Source organism: Nothoprocta perdicaria, unplaced genomic scaffold (assembly GCF_003342845.1).
Source record: "Nothoprocta perdicaria isolate Ctin4 unplaced genomic scaffold, notPer1 scaffold_37, whole genome shotgun sequence".
Lineage (NCBI taxonomy): Eukaryota > Metazoa > Chordata > Aves > Tinamiformes > Tinamidae > Nothoprocta > Nothoprocta perdicaria.
Genome location: NW_020455610.1, coordinates 3,238,556 through 3,254,392, shown reverse-complemented (window position 1 = coordinate 3,254,392; position 15,837 = coordinate 3,238,556). Strand labels below are relative to the sequence as shown.

At 35.1% G+C, this 15,837-nt stretch overlaps 1 protein-coding gene across 1 annotated transcript in view; it reads right to left on the bottom strand.

Moving 5' to 3' along the window:
- Positions 1-15,837, bottom strand: part of SCEL (sciellin) — a 45,004-nt gene that overhangs the window by 15,356 nt on the left and 13,811 nt on the right. Inside the window, exons 6-10 of the mRNA XM_026044524.1 lie at positions 14,959-15,027; positions 12,718-12,783; positions 11,451-11,516; positions 7,605-7,640; positions 5,283-5,360 (exon numbers count right to left, since the gene is read on the bottom strand). Coding sequence (XP_025900309.1) covers positions 5,283-5,360; positions 7,605-7,640; positions 11,451-11,516; positions 12,718-12,783; positions 14,959-15,027 — 315 coding nt within the window. The remainder of the gene's footprint in view (positions 1-5,282; positions 5,361-7,604; positions 7,641-11,450; positions 11,517-12,717; positions 12,784-14,958; positions 15,028-15,837) is intronic.

Sequence of the window (15,837 nt, the reverse complement as noted above, 5' to 3'; positions counted from 1 at the left end):
GTGTTTGCACGATGGCCTCTCTGGAAATGAGCTAATTTCTGAAAGTTTAATATCTTCCACCCTGAGTCAATAGGAGCAAGACTTCATTTACAGAACCATTCTGTTTGGGATTATTTCACTTTATTGATGTTAAGTATTTAATGCCCTTTTTATTTGACACAAAAAAAACTCTTAAAAAAATTATGAACCTTTAAAGGTATCATATCAAAAGTACAATATAAACAAAAGCATGAAAACTTGCCTTTTATATTCTGTGTTTAATAGCTTAGTGAAACAGAGCTGTGGACATTTTGCTTTGACTTTCATTCTGCATTTGATTTTTAACCTCTGTTCACTTGAGAAAAACCCTAACAATTCCTATTGCTTCTGCTCTGTCAGATATATCTGTAAGTTTCACCTATTTCAGTAAATAGAAGTTCTGTAATTCTGATTTAACTGGTGACAAGTCAGATCACCATCAAAAAGGAAAGTATAAATGGAGTCCATCCAGACATTCAAGCACAGCTAATAAATCTTTTTGTCTTGAAAACATCCAGATAAGGCTTTAAATGTCAGAAACAGGAAATATGTGAACAATGCCTACAAAATTGAACCATAGAGAAGTCACTAGTTGTTTGATAAATGCAATGAAATCTTTCTAATATTCATTTTTGCAAATTCTAAATACAGCTATAAGAACAATCAGAAAAAAAAAATAAGATTTTAAAAGTTCAGTCACATTATTCTAACTGTCCAGCTGGAGCCAAATTGCAGTTGATTTGTCACATGTACACTGGGAAACAGCATGAGACGAGACACTTCAAAAGTGTCTCTTCCTATTCATTTTGAACTGACCCCAGCCATTCTCTTGAACTCTGCTTTTCTGATCACAAGACTTTTTCCTTAGACTCTTGAGAGAAGGCAGGTGATTATGAGGGAAGCAACACCCAGATAATCTTGGCTGTTACTTAAATTATAGAAGACTTGCTAAGGCCAATGGAGTTCCAGATTTCCCTAATTTCTGCAGGCATTTTTGCTTCATTACCCAGGACTTCACCATCGCTTTGGGCTGATAGGTGTGCTGTGCACATGCCAAAGTCACCAACACTGTAGGTGTGTTTCTGGACCAGAACTGAAGGACCACAGTTCTTCAGTAATTTTAGAAGATGTGTTGTAATGTCTTTAATCAGTGGGACACTTTATGCCAAACCTCAGGATAGTCCAGGAGCCTTTACATCTACTCATTCTGTCATCATAAAGTAAAGAGAGCACTATATTCCATAAGCCATATACAACAATTTTTATGKATCTTGATCTTTTTCTTTTGATGCAAAGCCCTGAGCGGAATTAAAGAAGCTGCTGAAGTGATCCCTTAGTTATAGGAAGATAATGCTGCTGGTAGAAGAAGTGCATAGGGCTTGAGCTCTATAAAAGGTTGCATTCAAGTTAAGGGTAGCTGCATTGTATGACATCSTATGAATTCATGGGGATTTCATCAAGGCTGTATCTTGTCACCATCACTATTGATACCACCCTGTTGACTGTTGACTATGGCAGAGAAAACAGCTACCCAAAAATTTCATTAAATACCATTCTGCTTCAAGATCTGTGGGTGATACCTCTTTGGTAGCATCTCTGCTGAATTATTACAAGTGATGGCAAGACAACCTGAGCAAGGAGGAATATGAATTCATCTGGATATCAGTTCTGGACAAAATTAGTAATCCGCGCATAATCATCAAGCAGATTCTAACCTTACCCTCAGCACTGACTTTTCTAAAAGTAATACCAAGCAAGTATCATCTGTTGTCTTTTCCAAGTGATTTTTCCCTATTCACCTCCTACAAAACATTCCGATGAATAGTTTTGTCCTCTGATGGGACAGAAGATGCAAAGACCACACTAATGTAGTCGAGCTAAAACCATAGGACATTCCTGACCTAGTAATGGCAGCACAGAAAAAAAGGACAGTTTAAAGTTACAGAAACAACTGACAATAGAAATATCAGACTTTGACATGTATAAATGAGAAAGAATAAAGTTCTTTGAGAGCAGAGTGGCATTTATTCTTAGGCAGAGTGCATTTCCTTCCACACCAGTGTGCTCCACTTACCAGTGCCAAAAGTCTAATTTAGACCTTTCATCCATAAGAGCCAAGGATGAGAGAACAGAAGTGCTCTGCAATCAGCTGTGAAAATTAATTTATACTCTGCCAAAACCACAGGCAATGCTCAGCCTGGAGGATTTCAGAGTTAAACACAGGGCAAGAAGCTTTTGCTCAGAATGATTTGCAGTAGGTCGACTGGGAAAGATCACTGAAGAAAGAACGAGCACTTATTCAGTTTTACTTGGAGAATATGTATCACCCTGTAAATACTGTCTTTACTTTTCAGTTTGCAATAATGGGCTTACATCTCTATAAATAAGCTCTTCAACTTTAAGTCATTTATATCAACATGCAGAAGAGCTGTAAACCAGCCCTCCACTGAGAGCTAAATCTGTCAAAACTGCATGGTAAATGGTCACTAACACTAAGAAGTAAAACAGTATTCTTGCCTTCCACCAAGGAAAAAAAATATCCAGAAAATCTTAAGCTACTTCTCCCAACCAAGTTAAATAGTCACTATAGGCAAAGCCAGATATGGCTCCAATTGGGACCATTAAGGTATGGCTATGCCTGCGTCAGTCCCGTTTTAGTATCTTTTTTTTTTCCCTCACCAACACTTTTGTGGTTACATGAGGRTCCTTCCAGAACATTCTAGAGGTTTTCTGAATCATTATATAATCTATAAAAAGTGAAAGTAGATCAGGAAGATATTACAGTGAAAAAGGCACCAGAATACATAGTTAATTAGCTAATTATAGTAGCTACAGTTCTATAATTAAAAAGGCAGAGTGAGAAATATTCTCCCTGAATCTCCACTGAAATGCAAGTAAAACACAAAAAGCACCTCATGAGTATGCACAGTGCAAAGCATGAAGATGCTCACTGCACATATGTGCAATTGCACACATGCACTGAAGCGTTCGCATGTTGCCACATATGCAAGATACCAAGGATTTGAAAATCAGCTTTTCAGCTCTGAATAATGCACAACTATTATTAGACAGTTACTATCTTCACTTTCACTAGCCCCTAGACCTATTTATGTTTCACAAGGATACATACAGATGATTTAAATAGTCRTGAGATAGAGCCATCCATCAACTTGCCATCAAGCTGAAGGTTCATATGGTCAATCTGCCTTTGTATCATATAATATATGATATATAGTATATAATATTTTATATATATAATGTATATATATACATAACATATTCTGTATAGATTTATAGAATACATGGATGTATATTTTTTCCAGATATGGAAGAAACCACATCTAAGTGTTCTATCTGAAAACAATGCAAGAATTGTCCTTTGCATTAATAGAAGTGGGCCTTGCATGGAACAGTGCACAGTGAGGCTTACATTTTCTTTACCCAAAAGAAATACAATATTTGACATTCCTTTCAGGTACATTCCTTCAAAAAGACTTTCCTTGTATTACTGAACAGTTTCATAGAAAAACAGTTGCCATATTCCATCTATTTTATGGTGGAATTAATTCACTCCAACGTTAACATGCTCGCCAGGATACAAATAATCAAGTAAACGTGGCTTTAAAAAGCATAACTTGAAAATTTTTTATTTCCAAATAAAAGTACATAAAATTAAACCATTTCACATAACTTTTGCCCTAACTAATGGCAGTGTTACTAAAAATATTTTTCATGTAACCCTTAGCTTTGATTGTGAGTCACCATCATTCTTGCCAGGAATATAATATTTATATGGAGTTTCTTTAACATAAGTGAGTTATTTCTGATGACAGCTGCTTAATGCATTTTTGGTTAGTATAAGTTTAGCAAAATTTGTAAACTTCTGCAGCTAGCACCTCAGTAGCAGATRGATGGCATCTGAGCCAAAAGTAAAGGAATCAGCAAGAGTAAAGGGCTGAATTTTGCCCACTAAAATTACAGGCTACTTATAGCTTACATACTGACATAAATAACTACTGCAATGTTGCCATAGTAACTTGTAGACCAGTCAAATAGCATTGCCACAGCTCTCTGTCAATGGAGGAACTGGTACACAGAGCTTGATGTGCTAATGAGAGCCACTGGGGGATGATGAATGTGAACTGATTGAAGATGGGGATTAAATAAGTCTTTAACAAGCCTTTATGAACGAAGAATGACTGCCACTTCCCTAGTTAATATACTGCTGCATTTAATTCCCTAAGATCTSCCAAATTTGCTGACAGGAAAATATTTCACTGAAGCATTGCTTTTTTTTTCCCCCTAGGGATTACACTGTCGGATTTCTTTTGGATGTATTTATTATTTGGGGGGGAAGAGGGACCCAAAGTAGTACCCTCCAAGTAGGACAAACTGTGGCTCCAAACCTTAGAAAATTCTGTCTTTGTGAATCAAGTGAAATAAAATTAGCTAATATAACTTGATTTTAATAATTTACACCTTTCAGAATTTCCAATTAAAAATAAACTACTGTAATTCTCAGTGCATATCTAGATTCATCTAATTCATACATTTTTTGATTGCATATTCTGTGACCTTACTTTGGTCAGGATCACATGGTTGCATTTTTTTGCACAGATATTACAAGTTGTTTTGAAAGACTTACCATTTCCCTAAGTGTAAGGCCTTACCACTTGCTGGAACTTCAATAATTGCTATTTCTATGGCACTTCTCACCAATTTCATGGAATTCTGTACACTTTCCAAGGTACAAATTCCATATGCTATCTAACTCGCACCACAAGAAGCCCATCTGTTTAAACGCACTAATTTTGCTACATGAAATGGTGTATTTTTTTCTTATTTTGAATGGTAACAGTATTGTCACTGAAAGGGACGTTTTATATATATGTAGGGATGTGTTGATCTTTCCTTTCCCACAATTTCTTTACTGTGATACTGAAGCACAAAGTATGTTGTATAGTTCATACTACTGCTCTTAGTCTGCTTTCATTCATTTGCAGCAAGCACCTATACACTGCTTGGCAGGATGCATTCTAGACACAGGGAAAGGGAAAAAAAAGAACAATAACAAAAAAAGAAGCCGAAAAATAACTAAGATAACTCAGGAAGCCAACGGAACTCAAAATTTGTTCTTCTAGGTCAGTAGGCAGGACGAGATAAAACCTGCACTTGCCTAATACTGTGGCCAAAAGAGCTATACGAAAATCAAATAAATCTAGTACTTCCACATTTAACCATACAGTTGTGTCTGCTTATGTTACCTTGTTACAGCTTGATCATCTGTGTCCGTCTTTCTGATAGATTTATGAGATGTCACCTGTTCTGGTGAAGGGGCAGCCCTGCAAGAAAATGATGAAACCATGCTTAATATGCAGACAAATATTTAGAGGGATTATTATTCTTGTTTTTTATCCTATTCTAGCAAATGTAACCACACCGAATTAGGATTATTTTCAGAAATTTTTTGCTTTTTTTCTTTTTGCATATCTAAATGTGTATGTCCATAATGTTTCAACGTACTAGATAAGTGCATCCATTGAGCTTTTTGAATAGGTGATATTCCAATACTTTTTTTCCTCCAAGGCTGTTTTACTAGTATTGGCATAATAATAAAGTGGACTTCTACGTTTCAGATAATTCCAGTAATAACAGACTAACAAAAATAAATAAAATTAAACTCCAAAGAATAGATGTGATTGTCTCTCATAAAGGATACTGTATGAACAGGCGGAAAAATAGATAATTTTTTTTGTCCTGGTTTCCTAAGGAAATGAGATTGCACACGCTTTTKTCTGTCTGACATATATTTGTCAGTCTCCTGCAGTTACTATTTTTAATCCACCACCTAATAGCAAGCGAGAGGATTAGACACCTTCAGGATATTAACATCCAGAACTTGCATGAAAATCAGCAGCCTGACAGAGGGAAGAGACTTAAACCTGGCATTTCACAATAAGCTCAGCTCTTTCCTGGCACAACTCCTGGCCAGTTAACAGGTTTCTACCARCCAGCTGCACATGGATAGAGCTGCACATTGCTCTGTGCAGCCACAATACGTGCTGCTTCTTGCTCAGGCAGTAATCCAGAAAAGAGAGAGAGGAGATGAAGATATTCTAAGGGTTATTTAAAGATTGTAGTGAGGGATCAGAAACTGGAGGAAGTCTGAAGGCTTAGGAGATGGCACAGACTGGAGAGCAGTGCAGTAGAATGCTGCAAGCGGGGAAAGGGAGAACCAAAGGCATTGCCACAGGGCAGGACGTGGAGACATAGTCGGAGTATCTAGAGAGAGTGATTAAAAGAGGGAGAATATGAACCCAGGGGAAATAAAAAAGAAAAAAAAAAAGAGATATCATCTCTGTTCAAGAAAGAACTTTTTATATACTGTACTACTCTTAGTCACAATGACTATAATAAACGTGYATTTATTTTAAATACACATATATTTAATACATTTAATATTTATATATTTAAAAGAATGTGCCATTCTTTCGATATACTCTTATACTTGCATAGCATTTACATTTTCAAACCATTTTATTCCTATAGATGTCCCCACAGAGATCAATATAACTATTTAGAGTTACGTGCAAAAGTTTTTGAGAAGCAATTTTTATGTGGCAGTTGTTAGAGATTATAAGAATGTGACAGASACCACAGACACAAGAACCATTTGGGGGGTTACTTTCCACTCAGAGGCAAATTACGAGTTGCTCACACTGTTCTGCATCCCTTAKCTGCATCCTATTAAATGACAGCTGAAATCTGTCAAACTCTTTCCTATTATTGATTATTCATATGCACATATGAACAGGTCTGTCACTACCAGAAAATATTTTTAAATTATGAGAAAGGGAGAAGAGAGGAGAAAAAGGGAAAGAAAGAAGAAGGTAGGAAAGGCTAATAGAACCGCAAATGAGCATATACTCTTTGAGATCATCTTCCTGTGAGGATGGCAATAATATCATGACAAGTTTGGCAGCTCTCTCAACCATAAGTCATGAAATTAAAGGTAGGTTAAGCAATCTTTTTCTAATTTAGAAGTTGAAATTTACATTAAATTAATTAAGTTCATAAACTTATTTCTTAAATTAGAGCACTCTTTCACATGGACACTCAAATCAGTTTTGCAGTAACTTATATTAATTCAGTTCATGTTTATGCCTCCTGTTACAAGCCTTTGCATGTGCTCAGCTCTTTAATTTATGAGTTTTTCTTTCTTTTGCTTACCTACTCTCTTTTTCATTCACTGTGTGCCCTCTAGAATACCAGTTTGGTATAAAGGAAAATTTGCATTAGCATTATACTATATAAAAATAAAATTAAAATTATGAAATACTTCTTAATACTTCAAGGAGTTACAGTTCTTCCTTTTTTCCACCCCATGTGAATAAATATACAATGAAACTTGCTAAAATATATGAAAATAATTACATCTACAATCTCAGATTGACTCTTCAAGTAGATCTGCCAGATAAATTCTACAGCTTTTGTATTATAAATAAATGTTAAAGCACATTCAAGGTTTATGCATGGAGTATATTGTATTTCTAAAACAATTATGAAGCCAAGTAAGCAAAACATACACTGTGGGAGCTTCTGAATTTTCTGAAGAGGAGATCCTGTAGAGAGAAGAGAGTAAACTTTTCAGAAACAAAGTAGAAAAGAGAATCAAATCACTTTGCAATTAATTTTTCTTTTCCTTGCTTCCATGACAAAGCTTAATAAAGGGTTTTGCTGCTTAATACAGCTACAAGTGATTATTTTTTTACCAAAACAACATAATATTTATTTCTAATCTCATTCTTTATATGTCACTAAGACAATGTTCTTCGGTTGACCGTTCTCCAGTAAAACACTCTGATCAATGACATGTTTGACATTCAATTTAAAACCAAAAAGGACAACTACAGTCAGCTGTCTATATTCTTAGCTTTAATTGCAAATTCTTTCAGGTTTCTGGTAAAATATGCTTAATCTGCATGGATCTGAGACAAGGCCCCATAAAAGTTCATCAAGTTGGAACACAGCATCCTAGAATCAGGTCAAAAATAAATAAAGGTCAGAGTCAAAAATAAATAAAACAAAATAAATCCAGAGGGGCAAAAATGAAAAACCTTTCTCAGCAGATGATCCATGCTTATACAATTSCCTTTCTGAGGACAGGAGGATAAACAGCTGCTCTTATATATGAGGAAAAGACATGGCTCTTTGCTTTAGCTGTCTTTAAGACTGATGGTGACCTTTTCAAACGATGGTTATTAGCATCTATAGTTGGCACTTTATTTCCTGAAACTCACTTCAGGCAAATAAAAGTGTATCCTTTGGTGGTGATTATGATTTATAGCAATGTTTGGAGTTTCAAATAGCTCTTACATCTTCAAAGCACTTTTCAAGGATAAACAAATTAATCATTAAAAACTCATCATTGTTTAAGCACTCTTGGTGACATCATACTTGATAGATGATACAAGAAAGGCAAGGGTCAGGAAAGATTAGTAAAATTATGCCTCTACTTCTATTATCCCAACTCTATCAGTGTATGGGAGTGATCTGACATTTAATGATGAGAATCCTAGCATCTTGTCAGCACTGGGAAGGCATCATATAGTGGATGCAGCCTATGCTTTCAGAATTATCATGCCTATAACGTGATACTGAAATGAAACTAGAGAAATTCATCGCAGTCAATATATATATTGAGAAAAAATAAATAAAAATAGTAAACACTGACTTAAAATAAAATTCCAGTAGCCAAAAGCTATCTTTCTCTTGGGTGCTGAGTGATTCTGAATCTTCACCAAACAGATGGACAGTAATAAACATAAGCTAGGAATAAAAATTATTGCTAACCATGTTTTTTGATTTTATTTGGCTCAAGGCTAGTCACATTATATACTCATTAAACTACAGATGTAGCAAGTCATTGTACATAGCTAAAAAAAAATACCCACAGCCTCTAAGAATTAAAATTTATTGTGGTAAAAGAATATAAAAACTTAATAGTAGTAGCCATTGAATTAGAGTGATTTTGCTCTTATTCCACCTGTAAACAGCTGAAGTGTTCTCACTAAGCTTGAGCCAAAGCAAAAAGGCCAGTGGCAGAAAGCTAAGGCAGTAGCTCAGGCAGGCACAGATAGAAYTTCCCTTAAAAATGCCATAAGCAGCTTGCCTTTTCTTGTTCTGATGTACACTGCAACACATTAAGGTCATAATTATGTRCTTTTCTCTGTAAAAGGAAAAAGGGGACATAACCTGGTTGTTTCTGTCRTGAAGCACCATGGTACTATCACCGYGAGATGCAGTGGAGAGGGCAGTGGATAGAGCCAAGCAAAACAGATGTTAAGCTTGGCAGTGAAAGGGCATATTCAGCACATCATCATGAGTGATGGAGATGGAAGGCACACGTGGTGCTCTGGATGAGAGAAGCAATAAAACAATGCCAGCATCACAGACTCTCAGGTCTCTGCTGGTCTCCCACATGTTCACTAGGAAAATTGTCACAATTTATGTCTATAATTACAGTGCTCCTCTTCTTGTTCTGCATTTGCCTTGAAGCCTATAATATGAAGTATTATAAGGATATATTTGTATTCTACAGTAAGTAGAATGGTTGGAGGGAAATTACAGTATATAGGAAAAATGCTTCTACACAAAATCGCAAATAAATAAATCGTGATCAAACTTGTGACCCAAGATGGGCTGTATAAAACACAGATAGTTTTCTTTGCAAATAGCTCTCTGCAAAAGAAAAATAATATGCATTTTATATCTAGAATAAAGTATGAAAAGGTTGAGAAGAATGATGGAAATGCCAAAGTCAGCAAAAGAGTACATTTATAATTACATTAAAAATTTATTTCTTTATTCCCTTGAACAACTTAGCGAAATCAAAACCAAATCAACTGAATTTGTACAGGTTGTCTACGGCCAGGATGATGATTTATTTCAATTCTTAGCATATTTGAAAAAATTGTTTCAAGACTACACATTGTGTCAAGTTTATAAAAGCTTTCAAACTGCTTGTTATGGTTAGGGGAGTTACTGTTAAACTCCCTTAATTATCTATAAAATCAAAGTTTTGTTAGAGAGACAGAAAGATCCATGTGTATGGGGAGAGCAYGACAGTTCCTCTGTGACCCAATTCAGTCCAGATGTGAAGACACTCTTTGATGTTATTCCTGACTTGCCTTTATTATTGGATAGCTCAACAATTTTGCTATATTTTGGTGGGTTAATATATTCAGACATCTATGAGTAATTCCTTAACTGCTCCATATATAATTATATATTATTATATATAATATATATTAATAATATATGCAAAGGCATAAACTATTAAAAATAGCCTATTAGAATTTTTCAGAAAAACATGTAATTAAGGCCTGATACATTCTTCTGTAGAACCTTTAGCTAAAGACTCAGCTTTAAGTACAAACTGAGAGTAATAACTTTCTCCTTTTAGCAGTATTCAGCTAAAGAGAAAGATAGAAAGGTTTCAAAAAAAAAAAAAAAAAAAAGACTAACTGGCTTTGTAGGGATAATGAAAAGAAAGTAGAATGGAAGGGAAAAGAAGAGCAAGGGCAAATGAAAGATGTGAAATGGAGAAAATAAGAGTCCCATGGAAGTAATACAATATGACATCTCTTAACTTGATAATGTAGATGACCTGATAACTTGATAGTGTAGAAAGTGGGGTCAAAGGCTCTCATCTAGACCAATCTCCTATCTCAAGGCAAAAATCAATACTGTTTAACATTGATCTACTGTATTCTTAAAGTCCCCCAGTGATAAAGATCTCCTAGGCCATGAGCAACCAAAGTATCCTACCTGGAAGACATTATATCCATTCATTTATGTTTTGTCTAATTAAAATCTTTGATATGCAGCCTCTAATATGAGTCTCATACAGATTTTGAGGTTGTGTCCACACCAGTAACTAAAATAAGGCAGAGTTAACTCCTGGCTCTTGTGTCAAGTAGGAGCAATAGATTTCTGTGCACTTACGCTTAGCCTTTCTATAGCGGATTGGTCTGGTAGAGAGTTAAATGTTATTGATTTGAACTGCTCCAAGAACAAAGCTAATATGCATTGTAGAAAACCAGGAATTCAACACCTTAGTTCAGTCTCTTGGGTTCTTTAGTTCTGGCAGCACTGATGTAATCTCAGACTGTGAGCACCTCTCAAACTCAAACTCCAATCAATGCTGGGATTCAAGCCCAACCAGTACTTAGGCATGAAACACTCTCTCTTCCTATGCAATCTTACCCAGCAAAGTCAGATCCTCAAAAAACTGAGAAATATAAAAACTGATCTATTTGCTCACAGTTGAAATCAGCTCAAAGTTAGAATTACCTAAAATAAAAAAAAACACATAGCAACAAACAAAAACACATAACAACAAAAATAAACTAGCCATCATTAGCACTTACTCTTTGGTTTCCGTTGTATCTTTGGTGGTCTTCGAACTTGAAACTGGTGGAGGCAGCCAAGATTGCCTGTCAGTGTTAAAAAATAAATTCCTGTGTATGAGTATGTAATGTTATAGGGGTGGACAACAGGTTGAATCTCTTCAAACATTTTGTTAGAAACACTAAAATCGTCTTTTATAAGTGTTCATAGCACTTCCAAAATTATTAGTATTTTGAAATACTTTATAACAACACTTTTAAGAATATATTTTTTTAAGATAGCTGAATGGATTTGGAAGCAACATGGTAAATTTAATTACTGTTGTGAGAAATACATTGTCTGACCTAAGATGGTGCTTTGTGCAACCTGAACGAAACAAATGTGTATTATTCTTGGGAGGGACAGTCAGAGAGAATGTACAAATGAAAGGATGACAAACATCAACTCTAGAAACAAATTCAGGATGGTATTAGAGGTCACATATACATCACATGCACTTTCGTTATTTAAAAAACTAAAAACCTCCTCCAGAAGAATCAATCTACCGATTGTCTACTGGGGAAAAAAGCGCTTGCACTATAAACAGTGAATTCAGTTTTGGCCATTCACATCTTCAAATGCCTGAAGACAATTACTGAGCTGAAAACCTCATAAACTCCCACAAACAAGCATTGAGTTTAATATGAGAATGATGACATTTTAATTTCTATTATTTTTTATAATTCTACGGAAAGAATGTAGAAGTTGCTCCTGGAAAGGCTGCATAAAAAAAGATGGAAATCCCCAGCAGTGCATTTTAAATTTGAAATGCAGTTCTCCATGCTACAGCCAGTTTTTCTCTTGCCCACATAATATTATATACAATCCAAAATTTTAAAGCTAGATATAATGCATACTGCGGTTCACTTGTACTGAAATAGTAGAGACACAATTTTGGCTTGAGAAAGTTCAACTTGCCCTCAATAAAATGAGCTGCATTGCTTTAAATTTGGTACCAGACACTAAAAAGGCACACGCTTGCTGAGTTAGGGACTGGGGCAGAGAACTTGCATCTATTGAACTGGGTCCACGGAGCTTGTGGACTGACTGTACCAAGACCATTTTGCACCATGCTGCTCCCACGGAGAAAAGCCAGAGCATGCAAAAGGTTATTTAAATTTGCTGAAGAGCTAAACCCTGCTAGAGGGAAAAATCAATATTGCTTTTTGATATAATCGTGAGACATTACTGCGGTGTAACAGAGTGCTCCCTGTCCTCTGGCGGTCACCCAAAGGTGGCAGTGAATACCTTTTTTTCTTGATCGGAGAAGTAGCAGCAGTGTTTGTGGTTGGTGTGGTAGGAGTCCAAGATTGCCTGTAAAGGAAATACAGTATATGTATTAATTCACCTTCACCGTATCACAGAACAGAGATATCCCTTACACAGGTTGGGATCCAACACCCCTGCTCCAGCAGGGACACCTGGAGCATGGAGCACAGCATGCGGCATCCAGGTGGGTTGGGAAGATCTCCAGAGAAGGAGACTCCACAGTCTCCCTGGGCAGCCTGTGCCAGGGCTCTGGCACTCTCATAGGGAAGAAGTTCTTCCTCACACACAGCTGGAACTGCCTGTGTTGCAACTTGCATGCATTACACCTTGTCCTGTCAGTGGCCACCACTGAGAAGAGCTTGGCCCCTTCCTCCCTACAGTCGCCGTTCAGGTATTTATACACACTGATTCTGACTCTTTCCTAGACTAAACAGGCCCAACTCACTTTGTCTTTCCTCATACGAGAGATGCTCCAGTCCCGTAATCAACTTTGTCACTCTGCACTGGACTATTTCCAGAAGTTCCACATCCCTCTTGTACTGCGGAGCCCAGAACTACACTCAACACTCCACTAATACTCCACTCATCTTAAATAAGTGAAATGGGAAAACAAGACTAAGAAACGATATCTACTATCACAAAGACATACAGTACTTGGTATAATTATGGTTATATGTGTCAAGGATATCAGATTTGAGACATCTTAAGGGATTCTTATGCTTAGAAGATAATGTGTCCTTACTTGATATTCAAAGTCATTATTGACTTCTGAAATTCTTGATTTCTGTATCTACACTCCACTCTAAWATATTAATATATTTTTCATGCATTAAATTATGTTTCTTATTTAATTTATCAATGCTGGTCTGTTTTATTGTGTGTATGCAAAAGAATGTAATATTCCTCATACTCCTAACTATGTACTTTCCAAGTCAGTTATTTCTCCCATCAAGTTTATSATAAAGTTATTGTCCTGTCCCTTACTTTTCTAATGTAACTGAAGAACAGAACTTTACAAATTATTTCATTTCTCTCTGGCAGAATAAATTATGTATCAATTAGATCTCACATACATCCTGCTCCAAAATTCACAGTTGGTCTACTGAAAAATTGTCTCTGAACAAAGCACAAATGCAAATCTATATGATGATTCATGTGCCATCATCACCATGATTTATAATATAATGGTGCAAAATTATTATTCACAAGAATCACCTCCTTTACACTCCAAACACCAGAGTCACTCTTTTTGGCTTTTAGAGCAAAAACATCGTACTTTATGTGGTGATTTTTAATTRCTATTGTTAGTTCCCTGGCAACTATATTGAACACATCTTATTACTGATGGAAACGTATTGACACTGATGAAGACACATGGGGATACATTCATCTCATTATGTTTATAAATATGATGCTGTAATCTTCAGATTTCTGAGTTTTTAAATAATATTTTTAAATAAAAATTTCAATAAGTTAAGACCTGTAAGTTCTTTAGAAAGTAAATTTTAGTATTGTTTGGTCATTTYATGTTTCTAATCTGGTCACCTCCAAATCATAATGAAAATTTATATGTCAAATATTTTGTATCAACTTGTTTTAAATGACAAATTGGCTTGAACATATTTTGTATTAAAAACTGAGCTTCTGACAAAATAAAAATCTTTCAGTTAAACCATGTGTTTTCTGATTGTTTTCCCTTGGAAAATAACAGTTTTCCTTCTTACCTACCAAAAAAAGAGAGGTTTTTATTCTTGTTGGTGGGGGGGGGCGGGTTTAAAACTTTTGCTCCCCACTTTTTCTGGGAACATACCTGCACTGAAATATGTTTTCAAAATATACTTATTCTTTCTTTCCTGATTTTAAAATATAAAATTTCTTAAATAATTATTATGATGGTTAGCTGGGCAAATTTAAGCAAGTCTTTCTTTCAAYCTATGTGTAGAAATGGGCATTTTTAAAGCACAAGTCCTGTATCCTGATTTGAAAGGCATCGGATGAATTGTGCTCTAAATTATTTTTTTCCCCCTTTCCATGGTCTGTAAAAAGAGTTTATGACAACTCTGGCATAGACACCTGCATTCCAGATGTCAGATAGCGAAATGAAGCCAACTATTAAACCATAAAACACATACATTATTTCCCTATGTCATCTTGGATTATGCATACAATTAAAAGTAAAATATGATATTTGGAGTGTAAGAAAGCTTTTAAAACTCATACCTGTTGTTTTGCTTATTATCCAGAGTTKGGTACTTATTTATTTTATCATCATCATTTCTATCTGAGATTCTGAGGGAAAAAAAAAACAAAAACACAGAATTATTTTTTTACACACTATACGTTTTTAAAACAAAGATTTTGATTTAAATTTTGATTTAAATTTTAAAACATTAAGTATCGTTATGTCTTCTGTACAGATTATAAATTACTCAGTGCTACAACAGGTAYAGGGCAGATGCTGAATTAGTATAAATTTAGTGCATTTCTATTTGAAAAACCTAAGTAGAACACTAAAAAAACTGTTTTAAAGGGCTATGTTCAAACACTAATTGATAAATACATTGTATCAAGMTTTATTGCTGTCATAGTTAATTTATTACTAATCATTTGAAATTAAATCAGAATACTAGAAACAAGTAAAGTCTTTTGGTGAAGCAGGATCATATACTTAGAATATAAGCCATCTCCTTCCCTTCTTCTTGCCATATCTTAATAGATGTAAGAGCTAAATTCTCTTTATGACTTTTAGAGACCAGTGTGACTTGAAATATGCTGGTATAGAATCTYTGATAAAGTATAGTAGTGATCTATAGGAATAGCTTCTATACAGAAGTTATGTATTTGTACTTAATATTATTAAATTATTATATGAAACAGCTATGGGATTTTTCACTTTTTATAGATTCTATTATATATATATGTTATATACTCTGTCTATTCTACTATCTATAGATATAGTTGTTCCTCAAAATCTTTCCAAAATTTACAGAAAATACTACGTAGCTACAATAGCTGACATGTGGCTTATATATAATGAATTTAGTTCTGTATATGGGACTTACTTTAATAACAATGTAAAGACTGTAAAAATCTAAATTA